Source organism: Acomys russatus, chromosome X (assembly GCF_903995435.1).
Source record: "Acomys russatus chromosome X, mAcoRus1.1, whole genome shotgun sequence".
NCBI classification, from domain to species: domain Eukaryota; kingdom Metazoa; phylum Chordata; class Mammalia; order Rodentia; family Muridae; genus Acomys; species Acomys russatus.
The window spans coordinates 55,687,966-55,707,838 of NC_067169.1; the positions used below are offsets into that span (position 1 = coordinate 55,687,966).

The window sequence follows — 19,873 nt, forward strand, 5'->3', positions numbered from 1 at the left end:
TTGAGTTCATAATAGCTGTGATTGTCTGCACAAACTTGGTCCTGTCAGCAATCTGTCATGGAACGGGAAGGAGTTCGTGGAGCTTTCCTCCTCCTTGGAGACATCTATAGATAGTGGCTGATGAGGGAGTGGAAGAGAGACTTTTTCCTCAGTGCTGTAGGCACACCATATTGCTCTAGAGCAGTGGTTCTCCACCTTTCTAGTGCTGCGACCCTCATGTTGCGGTGACTCCCACCCATAAAATTATTTTTGTTGCTACTTCAGAACTGTAATTTTGCTACTGTTATGAATCATAATGTGGATGTCTGTGTTTTCTGATGGTCTAAAGTGACCCCAATGAAAGTCATTCAAGCCCCTCCCCCGAATGAAACCCTCATCTATGCTCCTATAAATAATACTAATGAAACTCATTGGGTGACACATACACAACAGATAGATAGAAGAGGCCCTTGTTAGAAAGAACAGGGGAATTAGCAGAGATGGAAGTGGGACACGGGAGAATATGGCCAAAATGCAATATATACATGTATGAAAATGTCATAATGAAACCTGTTATGCACAATTAATATATGTTAATAAAAATATAAAAATTGGATACAATTTCTCTTGTGTATATTTGCTTTTACTGCCACACTTTTGGGGTGGTATGAAAAATACCACACAGAGTAATCTTCAGATATTTTCCCTAACTGCCACGAATTTTATAATTTCAGATTACATATTTAAATCAATATATTTTGAGTTGTTCTTAGCAATGTTTTTATTAATTCTTTGAGACTTCAATCCAAAGTACATCAAACATATTGACCTCTCCTCAACTCTTGCTCTTACCAAGCTTTTGGCTTCTCTCCCATCCTTCCCTACTGACCTGTCCTTGTTTTGTTCCTGTTCTCAAAGGGAAAGCTTTTCAGCTGTTTACTGTTGAATAGGATGATAGTTTATGGCATTATCATACACAGCCTGTACTGTGTTGAGATACATTGTTGATATACCCAATTTTCTGAGTATGTTCTTAGCTGGTTTTATTTTTATTTTTGAGCCAGGGCTACATTCTGTAGTGTAGGATGTCCTGGAAGCAATTATGTAGCCAAGGCTGTTTTCACACTCATGGCAGTTCACAGGCCTTAGCTTCCTGAGTGTTAGGATTGCAGGCATGAGCTACCGTAGTTTGCTCAGAGTTTTTTATTTTAATTTTTCAAGATTTTTATATATGAGTACTGTATTGACACCATTTCCACTTGTCTTAGTTAGGGTTTCTATTGCTGTGAAGAGACACTCTGATCACAGCAACATTTTTAAAGGAAAACATTTCATTGGGGCTGGTGTACAATTTCAGGAAGCATGGTGGCATGCAAGTGGACATGGTACTGGAGAAGAAGCTGAGAGTTCTACTTGGTCCTGATGTGAGCATTTAAAACATCAATGCCTATCCCCCAGTGACACACTGCCTTCAACAAAGCCATACCTCCTAATAGTGCTACCCTCTAGGCACCTATGGAAACCCTTTTCATTCAAACCACCACACCACCCTTCCCTCTATCCCTTACTCCCTCTCAAATTCTTGGCCCCCTTCTCTCTCTCTCTCTCTCTCTCTCTCTCTCTCTCTCTCTCTCTCTCTCTCTCTCTCTCTCTCTCTCTCTCTGCATATGTTTTACTAGGGGCCTTACTCCTGGATTCTCCTTCTCCCACCCCATGCCATGGGAGGCTCTTCATCTAGAGGTGGAGCCTTGTGAAAATTTCCCCACTCATTTGCACATGTTGACTGGTGACCTCTTGTAGGTTTTCTTTAGGCCACAGTACTGGTAAGATCTTATGGTTGCAGCACTGGGACTTTTTATCATGAAAATGCACTGTTGAGCTGTCTGCATATTGTGTGGTGCACTGCACGTTCCCAGGTTTTGTAAGCTGTCACCCAAGCTGGGATAGGCTTTGGTGGTCAGCTGTTTTTGAGTCATTTCTGCCCCTGGAAGTAACACGTTACCCATATTTCTTTAAGTAACTTTAAGTAAAACTTATTGGCTCATTAAGATGGACTTAGATGATATCCATACTTTTTCTATTGTCATTTCCCCATCTCGGGTGAGTAAGCATTAGTTCACATTTCCCAAGAAATAGTGGCACAGAACAATAAAATACTGTATCCTGGAGAGTGTTCTGGGAGTGCTGGAGAAGGATACATTTTTGTGCCACTGGTTGGAACATTCTGTACAAGCTTCGAGAGGTTCATGCAGTAAAGCCTAATTCAAGGCCACTCTTCTCATTTTGATTTCCTGCCTGGATTATGTGCACACTGTTGAAAATGCATCTATGTGTTCTACTATTATTATGTTCCCTTTTATTTCCTCCATCAGAACATTCAGTACTTTCTCTCTGTAATGGTTGCTTCAGAATTGAGTGCACATACATTTACAATTGTTACATGCTTGGCTTGTCTCTTTGAATGCTTTTTCCCCCCTTAAAGTCTATTTTGTTTGCTATATTAGCTATCCCTACTCTGCTTTTCTTTCTATTTGCATAGACTAACCTTTTCTATGTTTTTATTTTCAGTGTATGTATGTCCTTACTAGTAAAGTGAATTATTAGTAGGCAACATGTAATTGGATCTTATGCTTTTATCCATTTAGCCACTGTATGTTTTCCTTTGGAAATTTAATTAAACTACATTTAGGCTAATTATTAATAGGTAAAGATTTAATTCAGCTGTTTGATTCCTGAGATGAGTGGGTTTCTGAATCCCGTTCCTTATCGTGGGCTCTTTTCCTTTTGTTGGTTTGTCTTGTCCAACTTTGATGTGATAGTTTGTTTTATCTTATTTTATTTTGTAAGATAGTTAGAAGCTTGTTATTTTCTAGTGAAAGATAGAAAGAGAGTAAATCTGGATGGGAGGGGACAGAGGAAAGACCTGGGAGGAGTAGAAGGAGGGCAAACCATAATCAGGATATGTTATGTGAAAAAAAACTTTTTCAATAAAAAGTTACGATGCTCACAAGATAAACACACACACACTTTGTGTGTATATATTTCAAGCTTATGAAGGTGCCATAAATTAAAAGTGAGTAAATTTTTGTCAAATAGAAATTTCTTAGCCAGGTGGTGGTAGTACATGCCTTTAATCCAAACACTCTGGAGTCAGAGGCAGGGGTATCTCTGAGTTTGAGGCCACCCTGGTCTACAGAGCAAGTTCCAGGACAGCGAGGCCTACACAGAGAAACCCTGTCTCCAAAAAGCAAAATACAGGAACAAAAATTTCATTCAGTCATTCTAAAGTTAGACTCTACCAATTCTCTTAGCGATGTACAATGTATGGAGTTGAAATACTGAGAATTAAGGAACTGTGTGCCAACCCTTTCTAAGATAAAGAAAAGCTAGGAAATAACAAAAGATAGTTCTCGTGGCACTGGCTGAATGTGTTTGTCCTAAACTTGATGTCTAGTTATTGGTTTTTGCTATTATACTTGTTTCATGTATATAGGTATCCTATCTCAAGATTGAAGTGTTAAAACAAAAAGGGAATTGTAATGGGTCTGGCAGAGATGAGGATATTCTAAAGAGACACTTGTGTCTCCTCTCAATCTATCAGAGTATTCAAACAATGGACACACACACACACACACACACACACACACACACACACACACACACAAAGAAATAGGAATTTCCCTAGGAATCTCATGCTGGGAGAAAAAGAAAGTTCTTAGCCAGAGGGGGAAACTTGTGTCCTGGAAAGAGATTTCACAGTTCTATTAACTGTGAGCTCCCTCTCACAGATGAGACAATGATGGATGGGTTCTTGTGGGCAGGACCACACCTTACCTTGCATTGCCTACATATAACATGTCCTTGACTCTCAGTTGGAAGTTCAATCTCACTTCAGGACCTGAAGTTGGATGGGCAAGGTTTGCTGAATTGCTCTATTCCTCTTCTAAATGTGGACACGTTGAAGAAATTCCTTTTCTTGTTTCTCCTAGGAAACAAAAAGGGAGGGAGGGAAGAAAAAGCAAAAAGTTCTTCATGAAGAATCAGCACCCTGTGTCTCTTGAGTTTTCAGTACTCTAAATGATGTAATCCTGAACTGACTGTCAGCATAATTCTCCATTAGCACTTTCCTTGTGCCCTAGGATAGCACTATTCTACTCAAATTTTAATTTTCCAGTTTAACTCACTAAATCTCATCTTACTGATTTTTTTTTCATCAAGAAAAAAATTACTGTAAATATCAGTGTGGATGATTGACAGAATCTAGTCTGCAAGGAGATGTTCATTATTTTTATAACACTAAATATGATGTTTTGCAATAAATAGTACAAAAATGTTATGTGTTACCCAGGCATGGTGGTGCACACCTTTAATCCCAGCACTCTAGGAGGCAGAGGCAGGTGGATCTCTGTGAGTTCGAGGCCAGCCTGGTCTACAAAGTGAATCCAGGACAGCTGAGACTACAAAGAGAAAACCCTGTCTCAAAAACCAAACCAAAACAAAAAATGTACATATTAAGTACTTTTTGTACTATGTTATGCTTAATAAAAACATTATTTTTGAAGAATAAATAAAAAAGAAAAAAAAACAAAAAAAATTTAAAAAAGAAAAAACAATTTTAAAAGTAACACAAACTACTTCCACCTATTTTATAGATTGCTTCTAAAGGTTATTAGAATTTTATTTGCATCTCTATATGTAAATGCTTATAGAGAGAAGGTAGAAGAATTAAAACAGCATCTTCACATGTAATTATTATTTTTAAATTGTAGTCATTGTTATTTGTACAATTTTTGCATATACAGCTGAGCTCTGCTCATTAATGTTAAGACTTTTAGAATATGATGAATTTATCAGTTGTCTCAGCACACTGTGTTGCTTTAACATCTTTGGACACAGTTTCAACAACCTTTAAGGCAGAATTTAATGAACTGGCATTTCTTACCTGCAGTATATGCAATATCCAGGGTTCTTCAAGTGAATCTAATAGACCCTCAATCTGAGCATGAATTTATTTTGGGGGAACTAGGTTGGCCAAAGTTATATATAAGGGGTGTGTGTGTGTGTGTGTGTGTGTGTGTGTGTGTGTGTGTGTGTGTGTGTGTGTGTGAACTTTTCTGACATGTCAAGATATAAGTGAGTACTTCAGAATAAAATTCAAATTTCTTCTAGCACAAAAACCTTTTCACTATTGAGGCGCAGCTCAATTTTCTGGCTTTGTAGGGCACCTCTGCCACCTATGTGCTTCCCTAAATATGCGTGGATCTACTTACAGTTTCTGAGAATATGGTTCTTATTTGTAGATTTCCTTGTTGTTCTCAGTGTGAAATCTTTTGTAACTGCTCTGTGCTGCTTTTAACCTTCAAAGTCACTTGATTCAGACATGTTGTAGTCAGTGTTCTCTGACCTTTTCATGAGAATTGATTTTACTTTCTTTGCTTCCATTATATGCCACACATTATTAATTTACGGTTTAATGTTTTCAAATTGTTGTATTTCTTTCTTTCTCTTTGAGAATAAATTGTCTTATTGCTTTATATTATATAAATAATTTCATTATGTAAAAATAAACATTTCTACATGCTTTATTAAAAAGATGTTTTGGAATGGATTTGTGGGATCTGTCTTCATCTCTTCCTTTCTTCCTACCTCCCTGGACAACGTATCATCCAGGGAGCAGCCAGATCTGCCAGTACTGCTTCCACGTGACTTCTGAACTGAACTACTCGGTTGTATGCATTCCTTAGTTCAGAAGATTTACCATGGTCAGCATTGCCTACACACCCACTGGCAGATTGCTTTGGCAGTGTGCTATTGACAAGAGTCACCACAGGAAGACACACAATGGTGGGTCAGTTTAAGGAGAAAGGGGATCACACTGGTGGTCATTTGGGTTAGACAATCCTATTAATATAACCATAAACATCATTAATAAGGTTAAGGCTCCTTTTTTCTTTTCTATTCATAGCATTCAGGATTAGAAGGTACCACTTTTGATTCATAACTACTTTCTAAGTCCTATAATTTAACTTTTATTTCGAACTAGATTAAACTCTTACTATTCATTACTGCCATCAAATAAATAAAGTGCCAGTATGTTTTAAATACTATTTAAGAAATGTACATGGGGACTATGTAACTGATATTATAATCAAGGTACTCTTGATTGTTGCAAGCATGTCAAAAATGTTGTTATCCAAACCAAGTATGGTAGCACATGCATGTAAGCCAAGCAGTCTGGAGGCAGAGGCAGAAGGATTTCAATTTTTCCAGGCCTATTACAGTGAAATCCTGTATCAAAAAAGCTATAATCCAAAGCCAATACTAACAAGACCTGAAGGACTATCAAAATGAAAATGTAACATTTATGTGATGATTATAATTGTAGACAATGAAAGTCTCTACAACTATTGCCCTTATTTCTTGTTATGTTTCTTTTATTCTACCTCCCCCCATATAAGTCTCATTTATAGGCACCACAAACTATTAAGTGGCTAGAGGCACTTTATCATGTATCTCCAACATGGATGACAATGTTGATCATTTTTTCAAAGGCTCACCTCATAGTTTTATATAATAGTTGGTGGAAACTGACTTACAACAATTAAAAAGCTGGCTGTCATATTAAATAAGCAAAGCTCTGGAGTGTTACCACAAAAATGGGTCTTACTAAAAAATACATTCTATGGAGAACTCTTAACAGCTCTCTGCTGTTAGAAGATTTTCTATCCAAATGGCCGTCTAATTCCTTAAAGCTATTAGAAACTTTGCTAGGTCCACTAAACCTAATAACAATAAAGCTTTGGCAGATACTTGAAAGGCATTTCTGATCAATACTGCTGTGTGTGTGTGTGTGTGTGTGTGTGTGTGTGTGTGTGTGTGTGTGTGTGTGTTGCTGGGGATCAAACACAAGGCTTTACTCACACTAACTAGGCAAGTGTGAGCCACATCTCAGTTCCAACATGAGTGTTTCTGAGGGACCATAAAATAACGTACAGTGGAAGTAATAAAGATAACACAGTATGCAAAGAATTTTTATTCAGAGCTTACTACACCAAGGAGACAGCCACTGTCCCTTTTGCTTTAGCAGACTCAATGGGAGGCAGAGAAGTGAGAAAATTTCATCGTGCAAAACAGCAAGCTTTTGATATGTACAGATGGGCAGTCATTACCTTGGGGAAATTGCAGACCAGCCAACTAGAAATGGGACATCTGGTGTGATTTCTCAGAGTTCTATCTTTGACTGTCTCTTCTTGAACCTAAGTTGGAAGCATAGACAAAAATATGGAACTTGTTGATTATTAATCAAGTCCTAGCCATTTGGGCCTGATTGTTAGAGAAGTGATTCTTTAGCGTTACTAGATCATTACTAATGTTAGCCAAGTGACATCATACAAGGTCTGATTTGCAACAGGTGACTTTCCAGGGCTATTTATTGTAGATAGAAGTGTCCTTTTTCTGAGGAAGTTTCTAAAAGTTGTAGGTTTTAATTCTACTCTCATATATGGTTCAACCCTTGCAATTTGTGGTTTCTGTGTCTCGGTACATATCTCACATCCAGCAAGGAGAACAATAGTGCTCAAGCTGACTTGGGAAGAAATGTGTTGGTGTTCTGTTGCTGCTATACCTCCAGGGAGTCATCCTAAAGGCTGTTAAAACTATACAAGTGAACTCGCTAGAAAAGTTGCCTTGGGAATGGTCATGATAGAGCAAGTGGCTCTTCACTGAAATATAGCCACGTCATGATAAAAGAAGGGACAGAAATAGGCCAAATGCACGATACACTTAGTGTTTGTTTTTTGAAATAACATGGCCACCTCTGAGGATCCCATATGTGACTGTTCCATCCATAGTACACTTAATTTTGTGTGTGGTTATCAAATTAACAACTTTAGTTAGGTTGCCAAGTGTCCCTGTGAATTCTAGTGCAGGTCCACGTGTGTGCTTGACAAGCGCCAGGGAACACGAGCTCTCATGCAATGAATAAGAAGGAACACTCAGTTTCCCCAATCCACACGTGCCTTCCGCTGCAGCAGGACATACAGTGGCATGTGTAACTGAATTCTGGGCTTGCTCCTGGCCAGCCTGGTTTTAGTAGCTTGCAGCAGAATGCATCTCTTCTGGAAAGCTCCCCCACAAGCCTCACTGATGAAGATGAGCCTGCTCTCCTGGATATTCATCAAGATTCCCAGGCTAATCAGACACAGATCTTTGGGTAATGGTGTGCTAGGCCCATAACCAATTGCACTGAATACAAGGTGGATAACATAAGATCTTGCCGGAAATGACATCATAGAGTCTATTAAAACCAGTGGTGTTGCACTAAGCTACACAAGATTTTCTTCATGGGAACATACAGAATACTGGCAGCATAGGTACCATGTAGACCTATAGGGAAACCAAATGTTTCCCTCTATCTGTTATCCTTCTGATTTGGGACACTGTTTCCTGCACTTAATTGTGGCCCAAAATTCGAGTCGCTCTTTAGTAACGAACAAAAACCTTCCCAAAGATTTGCCTCCATAATGCTAATTGCAGTTTTCCTAATAGCCTCCAAGGTGCTGAATGCCTTAGGATCACTAATTTTGGATGTGGTTGGAATCGCACAATTGCAGAACCCCACAAAGGAGATTTTGTTTTTCCTGTATTGGTAAGGGGCAAGACTGTGCACAGTGCAATTTTCTAGTCAGCTACAGGTTTTCTAATTAGAACTAAATCCTAGCCCTGGTTCTTTGGAGAAGGGGCAGGCACTTATAGTTGACAGTAATTTAAGAGTCATTAGATGCGTCAATAGAGAAAATGACAGAGGAAACAAGGGAAGGCATGAGAGCTGTACCCTTTCACGCACTACGCACATTTTTTTTCCATAAACGGTTTTGAGGGAGACGCAATCCTTAAGGACACTAACTACCAATTTTGAAAATCTATGAAGTACCTGACACTTGAGTAGAGGTCCTCTAATAGGTACCCTGACTCTGAGAAATAGCTAGTATTACCTCCATTTGCCCATCTACTCCAAGCTCCTTCTCTTTCCCTACCAAAGCCTCCCTCCTACCATTGCGCAGTTTTGGTGCAGAATCACCAGGTCCACTTTCGCAGACCCACGGGAGGGGCCAGGCGGGGCGGGGTCGTCTTGTCGCAGAGCCCAGCTGCGCCTGCGCGGACTGCGGCAGAAGGCGGGGTGTGAGAGGCGAGTATTCTGAGTCTAGCGTTCACTGTTGGCTAGAACCTTCCTTCTTTCCCACCGCCTCTAATTTCAGCTCCTGCGACTCGCTTGGAACTGGGGTAGTGGCGGCAGCGGCAGCACTCCTGCTAGCGCAGTTCTGTGCAGAGGCGCCTACACACCTCGCGTCTTCATCTGTGAGATCGCGGGCCTGTCGGTGTCAGCTTCCACACACCGGTCGACAGGACCATGTCGCTGGTAAGCCAGAATTCGCGCCGCCGCCGCGGTGGAAGGGCCAGTGCACGCAACAGCAGCAGCAATGCTCTCCCTGCTGCCGTGCCAGGCCCAGACGTCCCCCGGGATCCCAACGACCCCCAGATCCTCCAGGGCCTCTGCGCCTCTGAGGGCCCTGGCACCTCCATGCTGCCCACTCCCGGGGAGGGACCAAGCACCTCTGTGCCGCCCACCGCCTCAGAGGGCTCAAGCGCCTCCGGGCAGCTCATCATCTCTGAGGGGCCGAACACCTCCAAGCTGCCCACCTCGGGGGAGGGTCCGGGCAGCTCCCGGCCTCCTGCCATCTCTGCTGTGTCAATCACCTCCTCAGAGGGCCCGAGCACCTCTGTGCCGCCCACTGCTCCTAAGGGCTCAAAGGCCTCTGAGCATCTCACTGTCTCTGAAGGGCTGAACATCACCACTGAGCAGCCCCACTCCGATGAGGTCCCTGACATGCAGCCCACCCTGGGTGAGGGTCCGGGAACCTCCGTGACGCCCGCCTTCTCCGAGGAGTCGGGCATTTCCGTACCGCTTCCCTCCGGTGAGGGCCTGAGCACCTCCGTGTCGCCCACCATTTCGGAGGGACCGGGCATCAATGTGCCCTCCCCCGTTAGTGAGGCCCCAGGCACTTCGGTGCCTCCCAATGCCTCTGATGGACTGAGCATCAACCTGCCGCCCACCTCTGGCAAGGGCCCGAGTATCTTCGGGCTGCTCTCGGTTTCGGAGGAACCAGACATCTCCGTGTCGCCCCCCTCCGCTGAGGGACTGTGCACCTCCATGCCGCCCCCCTCCGGTGAGGTCCAGAGCACCTGGGTACCGCCCACCATCTTGGAGGGATCTAGCGTCAATGTGCCGCCCACCGCTAAAAAGGGACTGCGCACCTCGGTGCGGCCTGCTGCCGGTGAGAGCTCGAGCGCCTCAGCTGAGGGCCTGAGCACGTCCCTTCAATCCATTTCTGCTGAAGGCTTCAGCATCTCGATGGGGCCTTATGCTGCGGAGGGATCCGCCACCTGCGGACTGCTTCCCTGCAGTGAAGGCCCCAGTACCTCTGGGCTGCACACCCTGGGGGAGGGGCGGAGCACCTCGCAGATGCCCCTAGCTGCTGAGGGCCCTATCATTTCCGGGATGCCCACTGCAGCTGAAAACCCTGCAGCAGCGTTGAGCTGCGCTGCTTCTGTGGGCATGAACTTATACAAGTGCACCTCCCTTGCTCTGCAAAAGGCCGCCGCCGCTCCCTCTGTACGCCCAAAGCGTTCTGAAGCCCCCCTTGAATTCCAGGTCCTGAGAGACAGTGAGAATTCCAACTCCATTACCATTATGGGCCTTGGCACCGCCCACGTTGCCCTTACCCTCAGGCCTCAAGATCCTCTGGAGCAAAATGTCGCCGAATTGTTGCAGTTTCTGCTGTTGAAGGATCAGAGCAAGTATCCTATCAAGGAATCTGAAATGAGGCAATTCATTGACAAAGAATATCGCAACCAGTTCCCGGAGATCCTCAGGGGAGCAGCAGCCCACCTGGAGTGCATTTTTAGGTTTGAATTGAAGGAGCTAGATCCAGAGGAACATACCTACATCCTGCTCAACAAACTGGGGCCTGTGCCCTTTGAAGGGTTACAAGACATCCCAAATGGACCGAAGATGGGTCTCTTGATGATGATCCTGGGACATATATTCCTAAATGGCAACCAAGCCAGGGAAGCTGATATTTGGGAGATGCTGTGGAGATTCGGAGTGCAGCGTGAAAGAAGGCTTTCTGTTTTTGGGAACCCGAAGAGGCTTCTGTCTGTAGAGTTTGTGTGGCAGCGTTACCTGGACTACAGGCCGATAACTGACTGTGTACCAATTGAGTATGAGTTTTACTGGGGCCCACGATCCCACCTAGAAACCACCAAGATGAAAATTCTGAAGTTTATGGCCAAGATCTGTAACAAAGATCCTATGGACTGGCCAGCACAGTACAACGAAGCTCTGGAAGAAGACGCTGTCCGAGAGGTTGCTCGTGACTGGCGAGCTGTTCCTCACTTTAGAAGGCCCTTTTTCCAGGAAGTTTCTCCAGAGCTCCTGGCTTCTGATTCAGATGTTTCTGGCTATCCCTCAAAGTACTCTCCGCATTCATGGCCTGAGTCAAGGTTAGAGAGCAAGTCAAGGAAACTGGTCCAGTTATTTCTGCTGATGGATTCAACTAAGCTGCCTATACCAAAGAAAGGAATTCTGTATTACATTGGTCGAGAGTGTAGCAAAGTGTTCCCTGACCTCCTGAATCGCGCTGCTCGCACCCTAAACAATGTGTATGGGACGGAGCTAGTGGTCCTCGATCCCAGAAACCACTCCTACACCCTGTACAACCGAAGAGAAATGGAAGATACTGAAGAGATTGTGGACAGTCCAAACAGGCCGGGCAACAATTTCTTAATGCAGGTTCTAAGCTTCATCTTTATAATGGGCAACCATGCTAGGGAGTCGGCAGTCTGGGCCTTTCTGAGGGGGTTGGGGGTTCAAAACGGAAGAAAGCATGTGATTACCTGCAGGTATTTGAGTCAGCGCTACATAGACAGTTTGCGGGTTCCTGACAGTGATCCGGTGCAATATGATTTTGTATGGGGCCCTAGAGCCCGCTTGGAAACCTCCAAGATGAAAGCCCTGCGATATGTTGCTCGTATCCACAGAAAGGAGCCACAGGACTGGCCGGAGCAGTACAGGGAGGCTATGGAAGATGAGGCCAATCGAGCTGAAGCTGGGCACCGGCCATTGGTTGTTCGCAACTTGCGATAGATTAATGTGTGGCAGTCAGTGAGGCCTTGTATGGCCAGGCCTAGAGCCTTGGTTCTCATGTATTGGGGTTCGGAGGGGTACGTATTGTATTTGGTATTTGTGTTCCAGTTCCATTTATGTATTTTCATAATTAGTTCTTGTTTGGTATCTTGAACTGTTTTAATTGTTTTACTAATACTGTCCAGTAATGTAAATGTGATTGACCACTTGCTGTCTCTCTCTGTTGTACTTTGCTATAAGAGTTTTGATAGTGTTATAACGTGTTTTGGGACTCTTTCCATCTTGTTGCATTGTCTAAAAGAGAATATATAGCATATAGCTATAGATATAGGCTTTTCCTTGAAAGCTTGAAAAAAAAAACATCAGTAAAGTGATCTAGCTTCAGATGTTAAACAAACAAATATACAACAACTGACAAAGCACTAAGTTGTGGCTGGCTTCCCTTTCTGTCTGCTATTGTGTAAAGAATACTAATGTTTACTTGTATTTGCTTTGCTGTACTAAAATGTATTGAACAATAAAAGTGTAATAAATCAGAAATTCTAATGCACTAATTTATTCAATAAATTATGAACCTCCTCTCAATAATGGGCTGGGCACAGTAGTATAGTCTAGTTATAGTACGTACATAAGATACAGCACTTTCTCTAGAAGTCAAGGACCAGCAGCTTTATTATGATATACTAAGTGTTGGGAGATAAGAGGTGATACATCAGTCTAATTCCCCTATCCAAAAAGTCCTAGTGAACAGAGTATGCTCTTGATACAGCATGAAGTAAGTGGACTCAAATCTTCACATTAGTCTTCAGTGAGCACTGGGATGGATTGAAGTCAGTGATCTGAAGGTAAGAGGTTTCACGTGTCATAAGCCGTCTTATTAAGATAGCGGGGTCATGGTGCTGGAGTGATAGTTCAGTGTTTAATAGTGTTTACTGCTCCCCCAGAGGACCCACTTTGGGTACCTCAGTTGCCTGTAGCTCGAGCTCCAGGGGATTCAATGCCTTCTGGCCCCAGCAGGCACTCAAAGATATACACATCCACATGAATAAATAGTTAATAAAAAGATATGTGAGTCAGAGGGTGGGGGATATAGCTCAGAGTGTTTTCAAAAGGCCCTGGGTTCTGTCCCAAGCACCACATAAACCAGATATGGTGCCTCACACCTGTAGTCCTGGAACTCAGTAAATAGAGGCAGGCGGTGCAGAAGTTCAAGGTTATTATGAGCTACATAGAGAGTTCAAGGCCAGTCTGGGATACATGAGGCCTTGTCTTAAATAAATACTTTAGGAAGTTGTTTGGATCAGCTTCCCCCGAGTTATAGTGCAGTTTTAATATGTATGCCCAAACTGAGTGCTTACCCTAAACGGTACATCTTTCTTACCCCCTTCCACCCCCACGGGTCAGGAAACATCAAAGGAGGAAGAGACCATGGAAAGAATTTAAGAGCTGGGGAAGGGTGGGGAGTGAGTGCCGTGGAATGCAAAGTTCTGCATGGCTGTTGCACTTGTGAACTTACACTAGCTATGCTTACCCTCACAAGATCAGTCTAGCCATAGATGGGGGAAAGTGCTCTTCAGGCTCCAGCGTTACTGCAGAGCTATTGATAACTGCTGTGGGAGGGAGAATAAGTCTTTTTAAAATGAGTGGCCACTGGTAGATTTTCCATGCTCCAGTAGATGGCCCCACACCCACACATATAGGAGCAGGACAAATTGGACTTTATATGTATATATACATATATGTATATAAATACATATATAATGGGCATATATATGTATATACATATATTGAGAGGGGTATGTTGGAGAGGACTTGGAGGGAGTTGGAAGGGAAAATGGGGAATGGATATGATCATGGTTCATCACATATATGTATGATGTTCTCAAGAATAAAAAAAAAATTGTATTTAAAAAAGGACTGGAGAAATGGCTCAGAAGTTAAGAGCACTTGCTACTCACCTAGAGGACCTCAGTCCAGTTTCCCAGCACCCATCTGAAGCAACTCACAGCTACCTGGAACTCCAGCTTCAGGGACCGTCCACTCTCTTCTGGATTCCACAGGTACCTGCGCACACATGGTATACACACAAACACATGTGCATGCATGTGCATGCACTTACACATAATTAAAAGTAAATATGTTTAAAATATTTAAATGAGTACATACATGCTTAAATACATAAAACAAATCTCCAGCTCTCAGTGGTCTACACGAACCCCCTTTTTGAGCCCATTTTATATGATCTCCATAGGTTCCCTGTCATTCTGTTTATATTGTCTTCATTCAGGTAAACAAGCTAAAGGAGTAGCCCACATACAGAAAATTCTATTTTACTAGCAAAGATAAAATAGCCATACTAGAATAATATAGTGCTTTAAAAACTTTCTGCTCAGATGCATTATAGTCCACTGGCAAAATCCAAGTCAGATAGTCAAGCTTGCTGCCTATGGAAGGAGAGTATCCTTCTTCCAAGGAAGAATATGACCTAACTGGGAAGCTGCACAAATTCTAAATGAAGAAATTAGTTGACCATATACCAATTTAGTATTTGCTGTGCAGTGGAAAGCTATTGAAAGATTTTGGTCTGAGGAATGGAAGGACTGGAGTTAGTTTTGATAGAAGTCTGTTAGGTTTTGTACTGAAAAACTAATGCCAAGGAAAACAACTTCTAATTTTAGGATAGCATTTCTTTCCTAATTCTTTTATTAAAAGATAATATTCAAGGAAAGTTGAACTAAAATAGAGTCAGGCAGCCTGTTTTTTTTTTTTTTTTTATAAAATCCTGACAAAACAATTTTCACCATATGAAGATATTAAAAGACTAATGCATAGCATAAGTTTGTGTAGTCCAGAGCTATAGTGCCTTGCACAAAGTCATGGTGTCCCTGATTGTCAGATATGGGACACTGAATGTGTTGTTTAACACCTTTGCACTTCAGTAACCCTGTTTGTAAAATGGGCATAATGATTTTACTTGGCCCACGATTTTGTAATAATTAAATGTAACCTGTAAAATACAACAAGACCAGATATAGTTAGCAAAATATAGATGATGATGTAGGTTGATTTCTCCAGGAATAAAACTGGGAAGTGGACATTTCCATGAAAGTTTTATTGGGGTGTGTGTTGGTGTTCAGAACCTATGAGAAAGCAAAGGAAGTAGAAATTTGCAGAAGTGGCATGATAGTTACAACAAATACATTAGTTGATTTCACCAGCAAATTTCAAGCCAGGGTGACCATTTAGAGTTGTCCTAAATTAGGAAAGGGAGACTGAATTTTTATGCTTCCATAGTGCTTAGTCATTGGATGTATTATCCTGTCTCTTGGTAAAGAGCCTTGTCCATGGGTAAGTCAGTTCTTCCCAGGCAAGAGTGGTCTGTGTAAGTATAAACCCAGTAATAGCTAACACCCTCAAGTGCTAGAGGGATAAGTGCTTCAATCCTGTAGAGTTAGGGCAACTGAGTGGTACATAATAATTCCCTAAAGTTGTTACTTAATTCCATTTAACCCCACCCTCTCTAATTTTCCTTTCTCTTATTGTTATTGTCACTAATGTGGTCATCAAAAGGGATCAGATACCTTTCCATTGTTCTTCATAGGTGTTGTTCATCTATATCAAGGAACCATTTTACTTCTGGGATGACCTTCTTGAAAGAAAGACTCTGATAATGTATCTTTTACTAGTAAAGCTCTGTATCAGTTTTCCATGTTTCTTACTAGATGTGGTTCTTTTGTAGTAGCATATATTCATTGTACAGAATATTGGCTTCTGTTATGACTTTCTCATGAATATATATCATGTACTTTGATCTTTGTTACCTCATCACACTCTCTTGTCTTTTCTCCCCATCCTGCTGGTCCTGTTACTCTTCCGAAATAATTCTCTTTATGCTTTCAAGTCTTACCTTATTTTATTTATGCCTAGATTATGTATATGGGAGAAAACATGAGGTATTTGTTTTTCTGGGCCTGGCTGATTTTGCTTAACATGATGATCTTCAGCTCCACTCATTTTCCTGCAATAATGTGTGTTCTTTTATGGTTACATTGTGTATATATACCCATTTCTTTATGTAGCCACCTATTAATGGACACCTACACTGACTGTGATCACAACTTGGGGATTGTGAATAGTGCCACAATAAACATGGATGAGTAGGCATCTCAGTGCCACACTAACTTGGAATCCTGAAGATAAATACCTAGGAATGCTATAACTGGATAATATGGTAATTTTATTTCTTTTTGTTTGGGGAACATCCAGATTGACTTCTGTAGTGAGTACATTAATTTATATTTCAATAAATAGTCTGTAGGGGGTGCTTTCCCCCTGTATCCTCACCAGAATGTGTTGCTTATTTTAATTGTAGCCAGTCTGACCAGGGTCAGATGGATTAGAATGCACTTTTGGTGCACCTTTCTCTGATAGTTAAGAATGTTAGATAATTTTTGTATATATTTGTCTGTCTGTAACTCCAGGCTATCTAAAGCTTTCATCTGGCATCTTCCAGCTCCATGCTGGAACACACACACACACACACACACACACACACACACACACACACACACACACAAATAAAATAAGCCTTTTAAAAAAAGCTGTTACAGGGAAGAGAAAATATGATTATGGGCTTGACAACTGTCAACTTTGTTAAGTAGGTAGTACCAGAGTAGTCATATTTAAGATGAATATGCTTTGGTTTTTGTTTTATTTTTTGCTGAGTGAAATAACTTTGTTCTGTCTCTTTCTAGATTAGAATATTTCAATGAACAGTGACAGAAATCTGGTAAGTAAATGGCAGTCATTGGATTTGGATGAAAATATGTGATGTAATAAAATACCTAGGTCTCCGATAATCACCCAAAATGCAAAAACTAAATCATCACTCCAAGACAAAATCCCAGTCACTAAATGAGAAAAGGTGGGAAATTAGTAGAAAACAAGTTTTTTTGCCTGTTTTTTGTTTTGTTTTGTTTTACGTAAATTAACCCATTTATTGCAGGCTAGGTAAGTCTCAAACAGTAGTGCTTCTACTGGTCTTTCAGTTCCTTGAGTCTTCTGGTGGCAGACTTCACTGTGACAGCAGAAGTGGTGTGGTAGGTCCAGGGCCCACCAGCCACTGTTTTCATGCAGGAGCCACAGTGCCATGTGCCAACCGCTCATTTCTTCATCTTGGTCTTGCCACAGGAGCAAGTGTACTTGGCATGCTGGCTGATTTCCATTTTCTTCACCATTTTCTGGAGAGAGGCACCATAGAGGGTCCTGTATTTCCCAACGATCCTAACTTTTTTGGTGTGTTTAGCCATCTCTCTAGAAACAAAGCCTGATACCAAGTATTTTTTGGTATTGCTTAAATGAAGATCAAATAGCGTTTTTACTTCTTCCCTTCTTGAAAGTAGTATTATTGACATTCAGTGCTTACTGAAATTATTTCTTAATGAGCGCAAAGTAAATGATTACTTTTACAGGCAGGGCCAGCATACCACTCCCAGCAAAACCAAGCTCTCTAAAAGAGTACATACATAAAATTGTTATTTCATTTTTATCTCTTACAATTATTTCTAAACTCAGTACAATCAGGGTTTTCTTCCACCAGTCAACTTCAGTTGCTCTTCACAATATATGCAATAGCATCTAAATTGAAAAGTCCATTGATCACTTATCAGAAACTGATCTTTTTAGTGACTTTTGACAATTATTTTTTACTTCTCTGTATTATACATACTGAAACCATACTCTCCCAGTTTCTTCCTGGTCCACTAACAACAGTTTTCCTGTCTTAGAATTCTAGGAAAACACCAGGATTAGAGCCTGTTTTCTTGGCCTACATCCCTCCCTAGTTAACTCACTTGTCTATTATTTCCTAGGTTTGCAAGTTATATGTGATGCTAGACAGTCCATATTTTAGTCTTAATCTCAGAGCTTGGGTTCCACCAGTAAGTCCTCTCATATCCAACTAACTTATCAAATTGTTCACTTTTATATATAATATACATTGCATTCTAAATGCCCAAATTTGAGCTCTTGGAATTCACTTTCCAATATGTTCTTTCTGTAGATGTTTTCATCTTAAAGAAGACTGGTTGAAAATAAAAGATGGTTAGTTAATTCTTAAAGTTAATCAGTGTAAAAGCTTGGGACCATGCCAGATTGCCTTTCCATTCAAGCATATTAGAAATTCCAGTATGCTAGCAAATTCTGATAGTTCTGCCATGGAAATAAATCTAGAGTCTGAAGTCAACTCTAGCATTTCTACTGTGTTCTATCTACCTGGATTATTGGTGTGGGCTTAGACCGTCTCTCCCTACTTCTGACATAGCTCTAGGCAATTTATTCTCAGCACAATAGTTAGAAGGATTCTGGAAGAATATATTAATTTCTATAAATGGCTTGCATCTCCTTTCAATGTGTTAGTCTGCTCACACTACATACTTCAGTCTTATGGTGCAGCCCATAATTTTTTTCTGGCTTTATCTCTTACTACACTTTTCTCCCTTACGCTTCTATTTTGTCTGCTTCTTGGACAAATCAGACGAGGTATACACTGTAGGCTTTTCTAATTGTTCTCATTACCTCAAATATATAAATGGCTATGGATTTCTTTTATGACTTTACCAAAAGTAAAGTTTTACAGCATTTTAGGAAAAATAGTCCATCTGAAACTATAATTTTCCTTCTATGTTTTCTTTATTCTTCCCAGTACAAACTACCAATAATCTATCTTAAAGAATCAATATTAGGTTCTCATTACATAGCAAGTTCATGACCACCCTGGGCTGTGTGATATCCTGCATCAAACAACAGCAGCAACAATTGGAATTTGGACTTGGGATTCCTGTTTTTTCTTGCCTACTTGTCCCTTTTGTCTCAGCATTGTAGTTTGCATAAAGATAACTTGAGTCTTACTCCTATCTCACTTGCATAGACTTTGGACTTGGAGGAAGTTGGGAATTAGCAGTGCTAGTATAGAATAAATGTATTTGCACATGAATAAATGTATTTGGATGTTAAATGTGGAATGCTATGGTTTTAATGCATCCCTTAAAAGTTGACTCCTGAGAAATTTGATCAGTAAATCCATTATGTTAATGGTATTTGCATATACAGACTTTGGGAAGTAATTAGAATCAAATGAAGTCATTGTGGTCCTTGTCTCTCTTTTTGCCACCATAAGGCAAGTAATTTGACTTTTCCTCAAATTTTTCTCCCAGAAACAGCATTTGAAGGTGCTGTTCTTTCTCTTTCTGTCTCTCAGTGCTTTTACAGAAGAATCTGTTGAGTATAAGTATGTGGGTTTGTTTAGGACCTTTCTACCCTGTTTCACTGGTCAATTAGTCTCTTTATTTTGGTAGCATCAAATAGCATGTAGCCACAGGTATCCACATTCTTTTAAAAATCACATAAAACCTAGTCACAAAACTACATTAATTTTGCTTTAGAAAAATATTTGAGAACTTTTAACATATACAAAAATACTCCAATATACCTAAGACAAAAAATTTAAAACAAGAGTGCAGAGTGCTTTACAGATAGCTTCCTATATTAATTGACATGAAAACTTTCAAAAAAAGCATGGCTGTAGAGGAATAAAACACCTCATTTTTTTTTCATTGCAATCTTCATTTTCTATGGATTCCATTTGTGTGCCTCTTCTACTAAGTTTCTGAATACTTAGATGGTCCAGCA

General features: G+C 41.0%; 1 protein-coding gene and 1 pseudogene across 1 annotated transcript; one reads left to right on the plus strand and one right to left on the minus strand.

Moving 5' to 3' along the window:
- The first annotated feature begins 9,146 nt into the window (after window positions 1-9,146).
- On the plus strand, window positions 9,147-12,736 carry Magee1 (MAGE family member E1). The gene has a single exon (XM_051141487.1). The coding sequence runs from the start codon at window positions 9,389-9,391 to the stop codon at window positions 12,182-12,184; it is 2,796 nt and encodes a 931-aa protein (XP_050997444.1). The 5' UTR covers window positions 9,147-9,388; the 3' UTR covers window positions 12,185-12,736.
- Window positions 12,737-17,217: 4,481 nt separating this feature from the next.
- LOC127184992 (60S ribosomal protein L37a-like) lies at window positions 17,218-17,493 on the minus strand (annotated as a pseudogene).
- Window positions 17,494-19,873: the final 2,380 nt, after the last annotated feature.